The sequence below is a fragment of the Sesamum indicum genome, linkage group LG1 (assembly GCF_026168435.1).
Source record: "Sesamum indicum cultivar Baizhima isolate 11 linkage group LG1, ASM2616843v1, whole genome shotgun sequence".
In the NCBI taxonomy this organism is placed as follows: Eukaryota; Viridiplantae; Streptophyta; class Magnoliopsida; order Lamiales; family Pedaliaceae; genus Sesamum; species Sesamum indicum.
Genome location: NC_142657.1, coordinates 18,377,145 through 18,393,275, shown reverse-complemented (window position 1 = coordinate 18,393,275; position 16,131 = coordinate 18,377,145). Strand labels below are relative to the sequence as shown.

The 16,131-nt window shown below is 34.9% G+C and overlaps 1 protein-coding gene across 1 annotated transcript; it reads left to right on the top strand.

Moving 5' to 3' along the window:
* Nucleotides 1-2,467: 2,467 nt before the first annotated feature.
* On the top strand, nt 2,468-14,897 carry HON4 (winged-helix DNA-binding transcription factor family protein). The gene is made up of 4 exons (XM_011086087.3): nt 2,468-2,731; nt 2,870-3,742; nt 13,593-13,676; nt 14,317-14,897. Exons 1-4 carry the CDS (start codon nt 2,603-2,605, stop codon nt 14,494-14,496), a joined length of 1,266 nt encoding a protein of 421 aa, XP_011084389.1. The 5' UTR covers nt 2,468-2,602; the 3' UTR covers nt 14,497-14,897.
* Nucleotides 14,898-16,131: the final 1,234 nt, after the last annotated feature.

The following is a 16,131-nucleotide window of genomic DNA, read 5'->3' as shown; positions in this document are numbered from 1 at the left end:
ATAGATTAAAAACAGACTTAGAATTTTTTTATTATAGTTTTAGATTAGATAAACTTTATAGAATTTTTTTATTATAGTTTTTGATTTGCTTGTCAATTTTGAAAATGAAAAAAAAAATAGTTTCTTTTAAATTAAGCAATATATCAAAATTATGTTTACAAGAGTTCAAAAATTTTATTTTTCATACAAGATAATTACATCATATTCACCATATAAAAACATAAAAAAAATATCTTCCTTTCTAAAAAATGACTAATTTGATAATTTTACAAATTTAAGGGACTAAAGTGATAAAATTAAATTTAAATTGGGCATTTTACCCTCAAAAAGTCAAACCCCAACCACATTTTCGCTGGAAAATTATTAAATGGACCAAATTGAGACAAAAATTAAAGTTTATAGATGCTAAAGACAAGAAATAAACTTGAAGGACTAAAGTAATTTTAAACGATAACTTAAGGGACCAAATAAAACATTTACCTTTAAGTTTTTATACAAACATTGTTGGAAATTAAATTCGTCAATTACTTCATTAATATATTTGAAATAAATTTTTAAAAGAAAATTAAAAATGGTGATTCGTCGAAAATTTTATTGTAAATACTCCACGTAATTATCGCAAATATCGTGTTAAACCATCCAGTATATATAAGTTTTTTTTCTTTTTGAAAATATAAAATTATAATTTATAATGCCAACTGAAACTTATAACTTGTCGCAAAAACTGCAATATAATGCTTTTAGCGATTTGTTGTCACTAACTTTTGCAACAACATGAACAAGCCATCACAAACTCATGATTGAAAATACCTAAAGATTTATTGTCACAAACTCATTGCAAACTAACATGTATGTCCATCACAAACATGTACAAATGTTGTTGCAAATAGCTGGGACAACTATGTTGTTTGTCACAGAATATTAGCACCTAAACGAATATATTGACCAATGTAACCGTAGCAAAATTTTCAAAAAAATTTTCATTTTTATTAAAATATTGTTTACTTCACAATGTCTTACACAAAGTGTATAAACAAGCTAAACGGGAGAATTACACTTTTGCTACGTAAAAAGTTTTGCTTATTCGCTTTTAGTCCATGAAGAATCAGAATTTACACTTGTGGTCCTACCACCTTTTTTTTTTTTTTTAATATTTTGTTTATTTTTAACAAGTGGTTGTTAAGTTTGATGGAAAATCATCATAATATACATGAGGATCGTATTACCCTCTTTCCAAGGCTCATGCGTGTGGCACTTGGTGATTTTTTCATCAAACTTGACGATCGCTTGATGAAAATAATAAAAAATACTAAAAATTTATGGACCAAAAGTGTAAGAAATGGTTGTTTAGGGGCTATAGATGAATAAGTTATACTATTTAGGGACCCAAAGTATAATTATATAAATACATAGCAACATTTTAGATCTAAACAATTATCATATATTTAACATTACTCAATTAAGTTGATAAAAAATGACTAAACAATTTGCTACTTTAAGAAAAATAACTAAATTAATTCGATTAATATACTTGCAAACTTATATTTACTTATGATATTTTAAAAAGTATTTATGAAAAATATTTTTCTTAAATGTACAAAATAAACATGTACTAAAAATGTAACAACATTGTCATAAACATCCACCAACACGTACCCAATATGTTATTTGCATCAAATAATTAATTCTTAATTTTCTTTTCGTTTATTTATATTAACTCTTTTACACACACATACAAATATTCCTAATTTTATGAGCCTTGGATCATAAAATGTTTTTGAGAATTGAAGCTAATTAATTAAAAAAATCTTTAATTTTATTGTGAAAATGAAATTACTTACACATACCAATATATATATATATATAGATATTACATTTTAAATAATAATGGACATAGCACTATATTTAAGGAATGAAATCTAAGACAAATAGAACCCCAAAATATCATAAATACTACAAAAGTAATAATCTTGCAACTAAATAGGGAAAAAAATGAAAAAATTCACAAAAATCTATCAATTTTAAAAAAATTGAATGAAAGTTAGATGGTGTTTGGATAAGCTTGATTATAATATTTTATAATTTCACACATTTTACAAGTTGGTTTTCAAACTTATAATAAAATATTATATCTTATTTTTCAGGAAAAAACTATTTAACAGTTTGATAAAATAAAATTAGGAAGCTTACAATATGTTATTAATGATAAATTTTGAAAAACTGAACTGATTTATTCGAATTTATCAAAAAAGCTTATAAGATAATCGTATATTATTTTGGAATGATAAAATTATTTTAAAAAACTTGTCAGATACTTTATAACATTTTATAATTGAAAATTTTGTAAATCAATTAATCTTCAGAATAAAAAAGGATTATAAATACAATAATAATTAATAAGAAAGGGATAAAAGACGACAGACAAATTTTTTGCAATAAACCTACACACACACAGTGGCTCCAACGGTCCAATCCACCTCACAACTCACCCCCAGCGCCTTTTTCATCTCTATCCTTACACACAAACACACTCTGTCTCTCTCTAAGTTTGTCACCTCCTTTCTCTCTCTATCTTTCCTTCAGATATTTTAAAACTGAGTGTATGGACCCAACGTTGGATCCACCACCGCCAGCCGTCCAACCAACGGCGGCTGTTTCGGCCACCGCGGCGGCCGCGGCCAACCCGACCCCTGCTCAACCTCCCGCCCATATCCACCCACCGTATGCTGAGGTACTGTGATGCTCTTTCCAGTGATCCGTGGAGAAAAGAAATCACCTTTCCCGGTTCCCCTTTTTTTCGTTTTGTTTTTTTTCTTCCTGGAGGTTTGCTGGATAATTTTTTTGTGACTTTCTTGGTGTTTCTGTGCAGATGATAACGGCGGCGATATCGGCGTTGAAGGAGCGGAACGGGTCGAGCAAGAGGGCTATAGCTAAGTACATAGAGACTCACTACCCGAACCTGCCACCGACACACTCGGCGCTGTTGACTCACCACCTCAAGCGGTTGAAAATCAACGGTCAGGTTCTCATGGTCAAGCACTCTTACAAGCTTCCTAGATCTGCTCCTGTTGCCGTCAACGGTGCTGTTAACGCCGTTTCGGCAGATCCCTCTTCTGTTGGGCCCAAGAGACGGCCTGGCCGGCCTCCCAAGCCCAAGCCCGAAGCAGGCCAAGCTGCCGTGCCCGTTTTTGCTCCAACCGTGGACATAAATTCTGTTCCGGCTGCCCAGCCGCAGCAGAACGTGGCTGTTGGCCCGGGGACTGTATACGTTGATGTTGGGCCGGTAAATGGGCCTGCTGCGGGTGGGCCCGTAAGAGGCCGTGGGCGTCCACCGAAGCAGGGTGTGTTTAAGCGGGGACCTGGTCGTCCACCAAAGAACGGTGTGGCTACTGCTGATGGTGGCGTTGGTGTGGGGAGAGCTAGAGGGAGGCCCAAGAAGAATGCTGCTCCTGGAGCTGCCATACAAAAGGGCCAAGGGAGGCCACGGGGGAGGCCGCCTAGGCCAATTAATGTGGTCGAAGGGTTGGCTCCAGGGGCGCCTGCTGGTGGTGGGACAGCGGTGGCACCTGTTGCTGATGTTAATGCGCCTGTAGCTAGTGGTGGAGTTGCCCCAGTGGCTGGAAAGCGTCGGGGGAGGCCGCCCAAGGCCGATGGTGGGGCTAAGAAGCCGAGGAATCTGATTAGTGTGCCGCCCAAGAAGCCAAGAAAGCTTTCTGGTAAGCCCTTGGGGCGGCCTAAAAAGGTAAGAAGCTTGTACTAGTGAACTGTAAAATTCAATATCGTTATTTTAATAATGTCAATGTATTTTTCTGTTATCTCCTTTTAGCCGAGAAATGTTAATGTATCAATCAGACTATTGCTAGTAATATAATGATTAATATTTAGAAATTGTGCAAGATTTGAAGGTAGTATTTTTTGTTGTTCAGATTATGTAAAAGTCTGAAAGATATAAAAAGACTAGTTTTTGTGTTTTTTGTATATATCAGGTAAAAGAAGTTCTTACATGGATGATAGTTCTAATTTGAATATGTTATTACAAATGAGAAAATCCCCTATTAGTAAAATGGTGTCAGGTGACAAATGGTAGTAAAATTGTAATTTTTTTAAATAGTCCAAACAATAAATACTACACATCCCATGCTTAGCTGTATTGACGGAATCTTTTTATTTATTTAATGACTTTATTTATGTAGCGATAAGTTAGTCCGGAATATCGGCTCCATATTTCATTGACTTTTGAGAAGAAACAAAAAAGCATTAGGAATATGCAAAATCGTACGCGGCGTGTTAGGTGTAAATTACTTTTCTTGCATTCATTACTTAGGAGATGGTGAAAGTTCAGAAAATGTAAATGTTATTATCATTATATGGTATAATCTCGTTCCATTTTTAACATTTCATTGTCTTAGTTGAGAGATTTTAACTTGAGTTCTTATGACGTATCGCATAATCTCATGGCATTTTTATTAATTTCCTTCTTGTAGTTGAGAAATTTTACTCCAAACTCTAACTAGGGTTATTGCGAGTTTAGATTAGAAACTCTAAAAGAAACTAGGTTAGTTTTGTCTTGCTCAATTGGATAAAAACTACAAAAGAGATTAAAAGATAATGTTAACTTAACTGGATGCCCAATGCAAATTTTATTATGTTACAAATATAAAAGAAATTGCCTTTTATCTTAGATGGTTGCAAGAGCATGAAGTTTTAGTACCTCTTAGCTGTCCACTGACACGGATATCACATTGACTTGTATTGCTTACCAAATGCCCTGATTCACTTAAAGAAAAAGTTGGTTTTGACAATCTGATCCAGGTTTTAGTATTACCTTGTGGTGAGAAGAAACTAAAAGCAATTAGGGCTTCACAGAATCTTTTCCTTTCTTTCATTACTTCACAAATTAGTGGTAAATAATCTTGAAACTGTTATATGATAATTATCTTTTTGGAGTAACGGATTACAGATGCAATTTTAATATTTTACAAGTGAAACTGCAAAGATGTATCTGAGATAAAAGAGTGGTTTAAGCTGTTCTCTAAGTGTATGTAAAGTTGCTAGTGGTAAATGAAGATATAGTTCAAGTACTGTATGAAATTGCAGTATGTTTGTGTTGTCTACTCTTGATATTAATGTACACGACCATACTGGGTTTTTTAGTTAATTGGACATTTTAACCTACAGACTAGTTTCAGAAGTTCAGCCAATCTGGCTCCCATATTAAGAATTAGTTTTTGGTGAGAAATGATACTTAGCATACTATCTATCTGTATAGCTTATGTTAATCGCCATTTGTGACGGTCATTTTAAATCAATGCACTTTATGATTTTCAGGTTTCAACTCTTTCATATCGACTTGCATCTTTTAATTTTGGTGTTTATTAGATTCATATCCTTCCTAATTATTCGACTCCTGTTGACTAAGTATTTCACAAGGGTTGGAGAGAGTGAAATTGGTGCAGAATATTGTGCTTCGTCGTTTTAGTATAAGTTGAGAGTAGGGACGCAAACAAACTGATTTCGTATAGCTTTATGAATTTTCATAGACTGAGTTCAAACTTATGTAGTGAAGGGGAAAGTATTGCTTCATCTTAGCTCATTGCCTCACTTCAGCAAGAGCCTAGTTTAAGCTCAAGGAAATCATTTGAGCTAATTTTAAATATAACTTTATTGTGTTTTTGGAATCTTCCACAAGATTTACCTTGCAAAACATTTTAGTTTTGGGATGACTTATGGACTATAGTAATGTTGAACACTCATGGGAATAATACTCATAAATCCAAATACATTGGTAGTTGAATTACAAAAATCTCATGTCCAAGTTATCATTATTAGAAAACCAAGAGGCTGACGAAAAGACCAAATTAACCTCATTTAAAAACTAAAAAATAAAGAATATTTCATTCAGTGTAATTACCAAATACACCTGAAATTATAAATACCTCTCCTTCAACAACGTAAAATGTAAATACTAATGTGTCTAGTGTTAAATTATTGACATATCTTTTATTCAATGTTAAATTACAACTTAAAATGTCGTTGTGATGATATTTGGAGAATTGATTGGAAACTAGTCTGGTTTCATTTACATTATACACTCCAACCCTGCGTATATTGCTTCATTACATTTTTTAAATTTAGTTACAAGAACCTCCCTTGAACTTTAAGTATAATTGCAGATCATATTTCTCTCCCCTTTGGACTTACAAAAATTTCATCTCCAAGTTTTCATTATTAAAACCAAGTTGCTGATGAAAAGATAAATTAACCTCATTTAAAAACTAAATAATAAAGAATAAAAGAAGTTCCATGTAGTGTAATTACTAAATATACCACTTCTCCTTTCGAAATTACCCAACCTTCCCTTCAACAATAAAATGTAATTACTAATGTCCTTATTTAATGTGTTAAAATTACTAAGATGTCTTTTACTTTAAGTTAAATTACAACTTAAAAATGTAGTTGTGACGATATTTGGAAGAATTGATTTCACATATGAAATAAGGAAGATAGGATATTAGATTTATACAAAACTATTAGACTTGGACTAATATTAAAAGAATTTAGTGCCAAAAAATTCGGAGCTAGTTTGGCTTCACTTACATTATACACTCCAACCCTCTTTATATTGCTTCATCACATTATGTAATTTAGTCAAAATGGATGCATTGTTTTCTGAATGGAAATTATGGGAATATAAATAGGGAGGAAACCTAAAAAATAAAAAGCTAAGGCTATGTTTGGATTTGTTACTTCGCATTTTCCGAGACAAGATAAAATATACTTAATGTTTGTTTTTGTGTTTTTACACCTTATCTGCGTGTTTTTCTGTTTTTCAACTTTCTATATAATATATATATACATAATATAAAACAGACATGATTTGAAATAAACAGTAATTTTTGTCTCCAAAAAATACAATATTAAACATAAAATATTTATATATATACATATTTATATATGAAAATATATGATTTGACAATGAATAGTGATTTTTGTCTCCCAAATCCCAACATCAAACCTACACCACTTATTTTAAAATATTTTAAATTACACCAAAACACATATCCAAACATATCATCTATTTTCAACACACACTTATTTATCTCTATTTTTCTCTCTCTATTTTCAAAACACAAAACAAAACAACTAAAATACAAATCCAAACACAATGTAAAGGTTTGGAATTTGTATGGTGCATAGTATGAACAACCTCTACAAATTTTATTTACTACGAATGCCTCCAAATCTGACAAACTACCATGTGGTGAATTGAAGAAATCAATTAAACTTTAGGATGATGTCATCATTTTCCATTTAAATACTTATAGTAGGGGAGTGACAAGTAACTCTTATGAATTTGAAAGGAATGCTTTTATAATTCTGAAAGGAGAAAAGGCATTGTATGTTTATTAGAAATGGAGAGTGAAGAAAAAAACTGAGATGTTGTATTTAAAAAAAATCAACTTATCCCTAAGATATTTTAGAGTAACTACAAATAGAATCAACCAACTTATCTCTAAGAGATAGGAGAAGATATACGTAAATCAACACAAATCCTTACACTTCTTAGCTTATATCAATCATGCCCAGCTCGTGACACAAGGCCTTAAGCCTTGCTCCTAAAGCTTTAGTGAAAATTTATGTTCTTTGCTTTGAAGGATAAGTGTATGGAGTCCAATTTTTCTGAATCATAACTGCCTCACGTACAAAGTGGCAATCAACTTCAATGTGCTTTGTTCTCTAATGAAAAGTCGGATTACTAACAATGTGAATGACTGCTTGATTGTCACAATACATAGGTACATCTTTAGACCGCGTATAGTCTGCCTGAGAGTAGGCTTCTATCTTAACATGTCCATGTTGTTCTAATAACAAACCTTTTCCAGGAGCCACTATTATGTACTTCAAAATCCTAAGAGCCGCTTCCCAATGAATAAGTTGTGGCTTATTTAGACTAACAACAAGAGGTATCTCAGGTCTAATCACAGCCAAAAAGATTAAATTCCCTACAAGTTGTTTATATTTGGTCGTATCTTCGAGATAGTCACTATTGTCCTTCCACAAATCAGGACTGAACTCCATAGGTGCGTCCACAGGCTTTCTATCAAGCAAACCGACTTTTTGAGGGTGATCGCAAGCATACTTTCTTTGGGACAGAGATATTCCATGCTTGATATGGGTAATTTCAATGCCTAAAAAGTATTTTGGTCGTCCCAAATGCTTACTGACCAAAACCACTACAAGTAATCAGAATGTCATCAACATACACTACTGCTAGAATAATCATACCCTACTTTGTATAAAAACTGAATGATTTGCCTGACATCAAGAAAAAAACCAACATTGCCAATAACACGATTATATTTATCAAACCACACTCTAGGATTTTGTTTGAGGTCATGAATTGCTTCAATTTGCATTCCATTCGACTCTCCTCTCGAGCAACACTCCCGGAGGTTTCTCCACATATATAATTTCACTCAGATCCCCATATAAAATTGTACTATTCACATCCATCTGATAGTCTAGTCAAGGTTAACATCTAGACAAAATAAGACCAGAATGAAGTTGAGACGAGCAACTGGAGAAAAAGCCACAAAGTAATCAATACCCTAGGTCTGGGTGAACCTTTAGGCAACTAATTGAGCCATGTAACAATCAATAGTGTGACCAACATGCTATTCAAGGGTGGAGGCCTACCAACAGGCCACAACATCAGTATTAGGAGGAGGAGCAACAAGTTCGCAAGTTCCTCTCTTCATCCATATCCATTTTCCATTAGGGATGCTGAAGTGCTTGATAAGACTTGGGAATAGATATAGATGAAAGAGAAACAGTAAAACCGCAAAATTTTAGGACTAAGATAATCAAAAGAAAGACAATGTGCAATAGGATGAGTGGTACAAGACCGTTTACTTTTCTGAACGGCTATTGGAATGGTAGTAGTGGATGTTCGAGAGCTGCAGGTGGAGGTGGAGAGGCAGCAACTGTTAGAATAGGCTAGCAACAACATGGTGGATAGGGTCCGTTGACTGCGAGAATTGGCTTGAAGTGATTGAGAGTTTTGTTGTAGAATGTGTGGGCCAAGAACAAGAACAAGAACAAGTAAAAGAATGTATTGTGGTAGGCTTGTCCTTGGAATAGTATGGATTTGACTTAAAGAAAGTGAATTCTGCCCAAGTGAAGTACGAGCGAGAGGTAGGGTCATAGCATTGATAACCTTTTTGTGTATGAGGATACCCAAAAAAATACACTTGACACATCAGAGTGGAGAGCTTATCCTGACCTAGAGACAATATGAACGTGACATATATTACCAAAGAATACGAGGAGGTTGAGGGAATAATGATTTATCAACATAAAGACAACTATAATGAATATCCCTATTAAGAATAACATAAGGCATACGATTGATGAGAAACAAGCGACCCCTACGACCCCCAATAGGAATTTGTACCATAATAGTGCGAGCAACATCAAGTAAATGACGATGTTTGCGTTCTGCCACATGATTTTGCTGGAAGTATGATGACGAGAAGTTTGGTGTAAAATTCCATGGGATTCACAAAAGTCGGAGACCTTTTTGACTAATTTCCAGGGTATTATTAGTTTGTGAAATACAAATATTAATAGAAAATTGAGTTTGAATTTCTTTATAAAAGGAAGTGATAATACTAGGAACTCCAGATCTAATTTTCAGCAAATAAACCCATGTCGTTCTGAAATAATCATTGATAAAAAGAATTAAATATCAAAAACCAATAATATACGACACATGACAAAACCCCGAAGTATCTAAATGAATGAGTTCGAAAAGAGAAGAGCGACGTGTTTCGATTCTTGATGTGGTTTCCCATTCACATGATTCACATTCTAAACTAGAAATAGAAGAATAAATTGGCAGCACCAATTTCATCTTGGATAAAGGGGATGACCAAGTCGACAATGCACTGAAGGGAGGATTGAGGTTCACAAGGCATGGTTATTGATCGGTGTAGCAGATAGGTCTAAGTAATAGAGACCATCATGTTCATGCCCACTACAATTATACCCCTTGTAAAAGATGCAACACGATGGAAAGACGGTGACCAAGTAATTATGAGATTTGGTAAGCTAACAAATGGATAATGGACTAACAACAAAGTTAGGAGTATAAAAACCATTATAAATGGTGAGATGCAAAATAGAGACCATTATCAAGGGTGAGATGCAAAGTAGGTTGTATGGTACTGAACCCAGAGATGGGACAAAATGAATCATCAACAATGATAAAGAGTCAGAGTATGTCAAGGAGGTAAGAAGAGATTTATTACCACTGGTATGGGTTGTAGCACTAGAATACATCATCCAATACTTACCGTGAGAGATATTAAAAGCGCTTGAGGTTGTGGAACAATGGAAATAATAGAGATAACTGCAGAGTACATTAGTTTTAGTTTAGTGGACTAAGAAGGCAAGCAACATACTCCTTTTTCACGAGAGTAGGAGTTTTTTTTTTTTTTAAATACAAAACCCTTCACTGGCCTGCCATTGGTCCTTGAAACAACATTAACGAGAACAATCAATATAAAAAGCAATCCTGGAAAGTAGCCCTAGCATCAATCTCAATGGGCGTAGGCGGGCAGCGACGTAGTCACACAACGTGGCGGGGCCAACTTGGAGGAGTAGGAAAGACATAGTTCGTTGGAGGGGGCGCCATGGCCAATGGTAGGTGTGGCGGTGGGTGGGTGCTGTGTTGGCCGGCTAACTAGGATTATTTATTATGTTCATCTCTCTCTCTCTCTCTCTTTTAATAGTAACTAAGTTTTCCTTTCAACCTACTCGATGCCATGTTAGAAATGGAGACTAAAAAAATCACGTTGTTGTATTCGTTAAAAGACCCAACGTCGATACATATAGGAAGGGGTTTTAGAAATAACTACAAATAAAATCATACTTGTCTCTAAGAGATAGGAGAAGATATACATAAATCAACACAAATCCTAACATATATCATTACATTAACTCATGGGGGAGGTGGTTGTAACTAATCCTAATATTTAACAATAGAAACCCTGAATAGTTATATGCTTTAAGCTATGTATTTGACTTTAATTCAACTCAGTTATGGGGTTCAGTTCAACTAACTCCGTTCAAGATGAAAAGATCTTGGGTGAAGGTTAAGATGGCCGGTCTCAATTAGTTTACAAGTTGGCTCAATGCACGCAAGCTAGTTTGAGTTGATTGTATTCCTAGCTGATAGTGATGAGTCATGGGTGCAATAGATTTCAAACACATCACCCATATTTTAGAGTTTAGCTTGAAAGAATTTGGAGTTGGAAATGTGCAATTGAGCATTCGTACATTGTTGATAATTACTAGTTATCGTACTTAAACCTTGGTTCAATTCAAGGGAAAGTGTGGGTTTCAAACTTGAGGGGAATGTAATATGACTTTGTTCTTCTTGATCTGGTGATATTAGTATTTGTGGATCACTTTGTTTGAATCTTAGTCGCTCTATTTTGCGCGTATATTTAGATTTCTTAGGTGGAGATAATTATAATAATTTCTATAGTGGAATAATGTAACTTGCCTCATCCTAGAAACCTATAGCTGGACCAGTGGGAGGCTCACATGATGGGTTATTAGCTTGCTGGTAGATCACGCCCCTGATAATAGCGTCGTTGTGCCTGGGTTGTGAGGGCTCTTAGCTACATGGATAGTTCAATGTGCTCATTGCCGCCAGACCCTGAGATGTAAGATGTGGATCATCTAGTGTACATTGGCATATTGGCATACTGCTCGTGTTTGAACCGGGGTTTGAAACCAAACCTCTCCTTAGGAGGATGGATGAGGCGAATCGGTGAGTCCAGTGTAGATCCAACTTTCGTTTCTTAGTGGTTGTTGGGGGCTGGGGGGTCTTCTCCCTTCTTGAGAATCTAAGAGTCCATACATCCCTTATTGGTGTTTGAACAACTATCTCTCAAGCACAGGTTTAGGTTTGGCCTCAATGGGAAAACAAATGGGGCACCTAACAATGAATCTTCATAGACCAAGAACTATGAGATCACCCCCTTAATTGTGGGGTGACAAGGATCATCTCATTCAAGCCGTTTTTTTTTCATGCTTTTCGCGGAGGTCTGGAGAAAGCTGCAATTGATAGGATTTCCCTAACCCTCCCTGTCTGGTTTAGAGAAAATTAGAGGGAATATTGGATTCCTGGTTTAAATGTGTGCTTCACTACCTCTACAATTATGAGCTTTAATCTTCCATTAACCATCTGTTGCTTAACATGGTGGATCTATCTCTTCTTAACTAATGTTTGTCCTCCTGTTTTTTCTCCTAGAGTTAGTAAATATATATACCCTGTGTTATGGCATACGGAAAAGTTGGCCAACAATTGGAATCGTACACTTGCACTATGCTTAGATCATTCTGCAAAAGAGTTTTCCTTTTCGAAAATAAAAGCGAGTTTGCTTTAGCATATGTCGAGGAAATGTTTTTTTGTTACAGAATAAAAAGAAAATTGTAAGTTTAGTTGTAATGAAAAAGTTGGGAGTGTTTGAAAACATAAGTAAAAATGGAAAAAGCTGAGGTTGGAGTAACTGGGAAAATGCTTAACATGGTGGATCTATCTCTTCTTAACTAATGTTTGTCCTTCTGTTTTTTCTCCTAGAGTTAGTAAATTTATATACCCTGTGGTATGGTATACGGAGAAGTTGGCCAACAATTGGAATTGTACACTTGCACTATGCTTAAATCATTCTGCAACAGAGTTTCCTTTTTCAAAAATAAAAGCGAGTTTGCTTTAGCATATGTCGAGGAAATGCTTTTTTTGTTACAGAATAAAAAGAAAATTGTAAGTTTAGTTGTAATGAAAAAGTTGGGAGTGTTTGAAAACATAAGTACAAATGGAAAAAGCTGAGGTTGGAGTAACTGGGAAAATTCTTAATATAATTTTATCAATAACTTTCAGTTTGGATGAGCTTAATCCAACCGCATAAGCTGTAAATTAAAACACGCCTATTTTTTTTCTTTTTAAGCAAAAGGTTTGATAAGAGCTTAAGCTATTGGAAGCTGGCACAAACCTCATGTTTAGCTCCAAATATAAAATTTTATTACTTATTCAAGCTGTTAACAGAGTATTTAGCAAAATGACAGTACAACTTAGTTAAGCACTTTAGTTCTATCAACATCTTTTAATGTAGCCTAACTTATCAACTACTAGATCAGAAAACATCTACTCCATTTTCCAGTGTGGAAGAATAACATTTAGGAGATAGACTGTGGTTTTAGTGTACTATCTGGACCGAGCTTGATGAGAAAATTGCGAATCACTAATTTTAGTTTTCTCACCGCTACTTGTTCTAGCAATTTATTGTGCTGAAGGTTAGATGATGAAGTTGTATGCTTATCTTGTTACTGTTTTTGTTTATTTGTTGCTGAAAACAGATTGGTAGAGTAGGAGGCGGCTATTACTCCTCTGGACTTTTGTCCTAATTTGCTGTTATCCTAGCCATGTCCTACTTGTATAGATAAACTAAAATTGCTATGTGCAGTCATCGATGTTACTGAATAGTTCACATTTTTGCATTTGCTTTTTATGTGGTTGCTAGAATGCATCAGCACCGGTGGGTCGAACACCAGATTCCCAGCTGCTAGTGGCCTATCTGGATCTCAAAGCAAAACTTGAAAATTTAGTAAGTGGAACTACTTTACAGATGTTTGTCTTTCTTTATGCAGACTTCTTAAAATGGTTTGATTTTAATTTTAATTACGCTTTGACCCCTTTGAGATTGTGAAATTACATTTTTTTTATAAAAAAAATTAGAAAATACACCTACACCCCTTTCGAACTGTTTACAATCGCTTGCCTGTAGATAGATTTTTGGATAGAAATGCCGGCATTAGCACAAACTTAGGTGAATTTTCAATTTTGCCTCTCATCATCGATGGGTTCGAACTGTTTACGATCGCATGCCTGTACGATTTTGGATAGAAATGCCGGCATCAGCACAAACTTAGGTGAATTTTCAATTTTGCCTCTCATCATTGAAAGGTCTTAATATTTTATTGACCAAATTACCCTTATATTGTTTTCAAATTTATAAGAGGTATAGATGTTCATATGGTTAAATGGGGATAATGTAATAAAACACTTACTGCAGGAAGGTTCTTTTGTCCTTTCATGGACCAAAAAAATTGTTCTTTCTAACGTTTTTTTTTCTTTTTTTGTTGTTGGGGGGGGGGGGGCGTATTTTGAGAGGACATCTAAGTGTAACTAACACTTCATTTTAACGCCTAACTGGTTTTGCATTTCCCAAACTTGGTGTGTGTCAGCAATCAAGAGTCAAGCAAACAGCAGCCTTGGTAAAGCCATCCTTGAATAATGAAGCTGCAGTTAATGCATTACAAGAGCTGGAACTGGCAGCAATGAACGTGAGTGCAGTACCAAACGCTCAAAGCCAGCAGGCTCAGGCCGAACAGCCTCAGCCACAACATCCTCAGCCCCACATCTAAGAGTTGCTAACTGGCAGAGAGGAGTAAACTGTAGAGCTGACTATTTGGAGGAAGAAGTGGGGTTTCTGTAGACAGTGTTAAGATTTAGGATGAGTTTGCGATGGGGAACAGATTGCGATTTATGGGTGAAGACAAGCTTGTACCCTGGTTCTCAAGGCGGCTTCACCGGACATAAATCTCTGTTTTCTTTGTATTTATTTAGGTTTATATTTGGGTGAGATTTAGAGAACAATCCGACTGTGACTGCTATTTCTGTATGTAGCTGCAAAATGATCGAGCTAGAATTATCATACTCGTGTAACTCTCAGTCACCATGACGCATCCCAGCATTTAACTTGAGATTCTTGTCAGCATTGGCAGTGTAGTGTTCATTGATTTTATGGATTCTTTTTCTGGGCATATTTCCTAAGTTTTTGTTCGTGCAAGTTGTTTTGAGTAAATTCTGCCATCAGGTTCGATGAGGGCCGACTGCATGCTAGAGTCGACTGGGAGTTTTTCTGTTCTTGGTGCAGGAGATGTTGTGGTCTCTAAGGTCAGTCATACAATGTTGAAACCGTATTCCTTTCATGTGTAAAATTGAAGGATGATCAGACATAGCCTCTTCTGGTCAGTTATTTTCTGTTTGGGATGAAATAGAACATACTATATTTTTTTATTTCATTTAACATATACAACTTGATTTGAGTTCGGATTAGGTCAAGTCCTTTATGTCGTATGAATTCTAAATCAGGTCCAATGATTCCTAAGCTCGTGAGACAATCACTGAGAAGGTTTTGGTTATAGCTACGACTTTTATGTCGCTAAGAATGTTTCAGAGGTTTTGGAAATGAAAGGCTTGTATTTATAAATATATTCCGGTTGTACGATTTAAATGAATTATTCCTCTAATGTTGATTAGATGATTATGATAAGTTCGTACATACGTAGTTATGGATTAATTAGTGTTCGAGTCGGGCGGGTCGGCGCGATCTGAAGATATTATGCTATTAAAGTATAAAAATGAAAGGTGACGGTATTTTAATATTTTATGGTATTCAGGTGTGGCCCCTGCATACAATTTATACGAAAATTGTGTTCTATTTTATTTTAAAAAGAAATTGTATACATAAATTATGTATATTAAATAAAACAAAAGGTACCCTAAAATTTTGAAATAAAAAATTTAACATGAAGACGGTCGAAGCTGGATTCGTGAGATTCCATCTTAAGTTCACATGGACAAATTTTGAGGGTAATATAGCAGGTCATCATAGTATCAAGGCCAAAACTGAGTTTTCGCTGCCATAATTATTTGTTGGATTTGGGCTCCATCAGTCAATCCCAGCCCCTAAGTCTCCTTTCAGGACATATTGTTCCAACTCGGGTTCGGCCTTATCATTACTATAAAAATTGTTATTACATAATTACATCAATATCGATAAAGTGAAAAATACATCAATTTTATAAGTATATTTATATTCTATTAAGCTCATATTAACTGAGACAAGAACCCATTGCAAAGGACTCACATTTGAGTCTGGTGAATTTCGAATCCATGACCTCAAACTGATTCATAAGATCTTAACCACTAGATTAAGACATAATCAATTTCTCCATCATTTCTCAAATTCCTACGTTTCTCCATTTTGTCTCTCA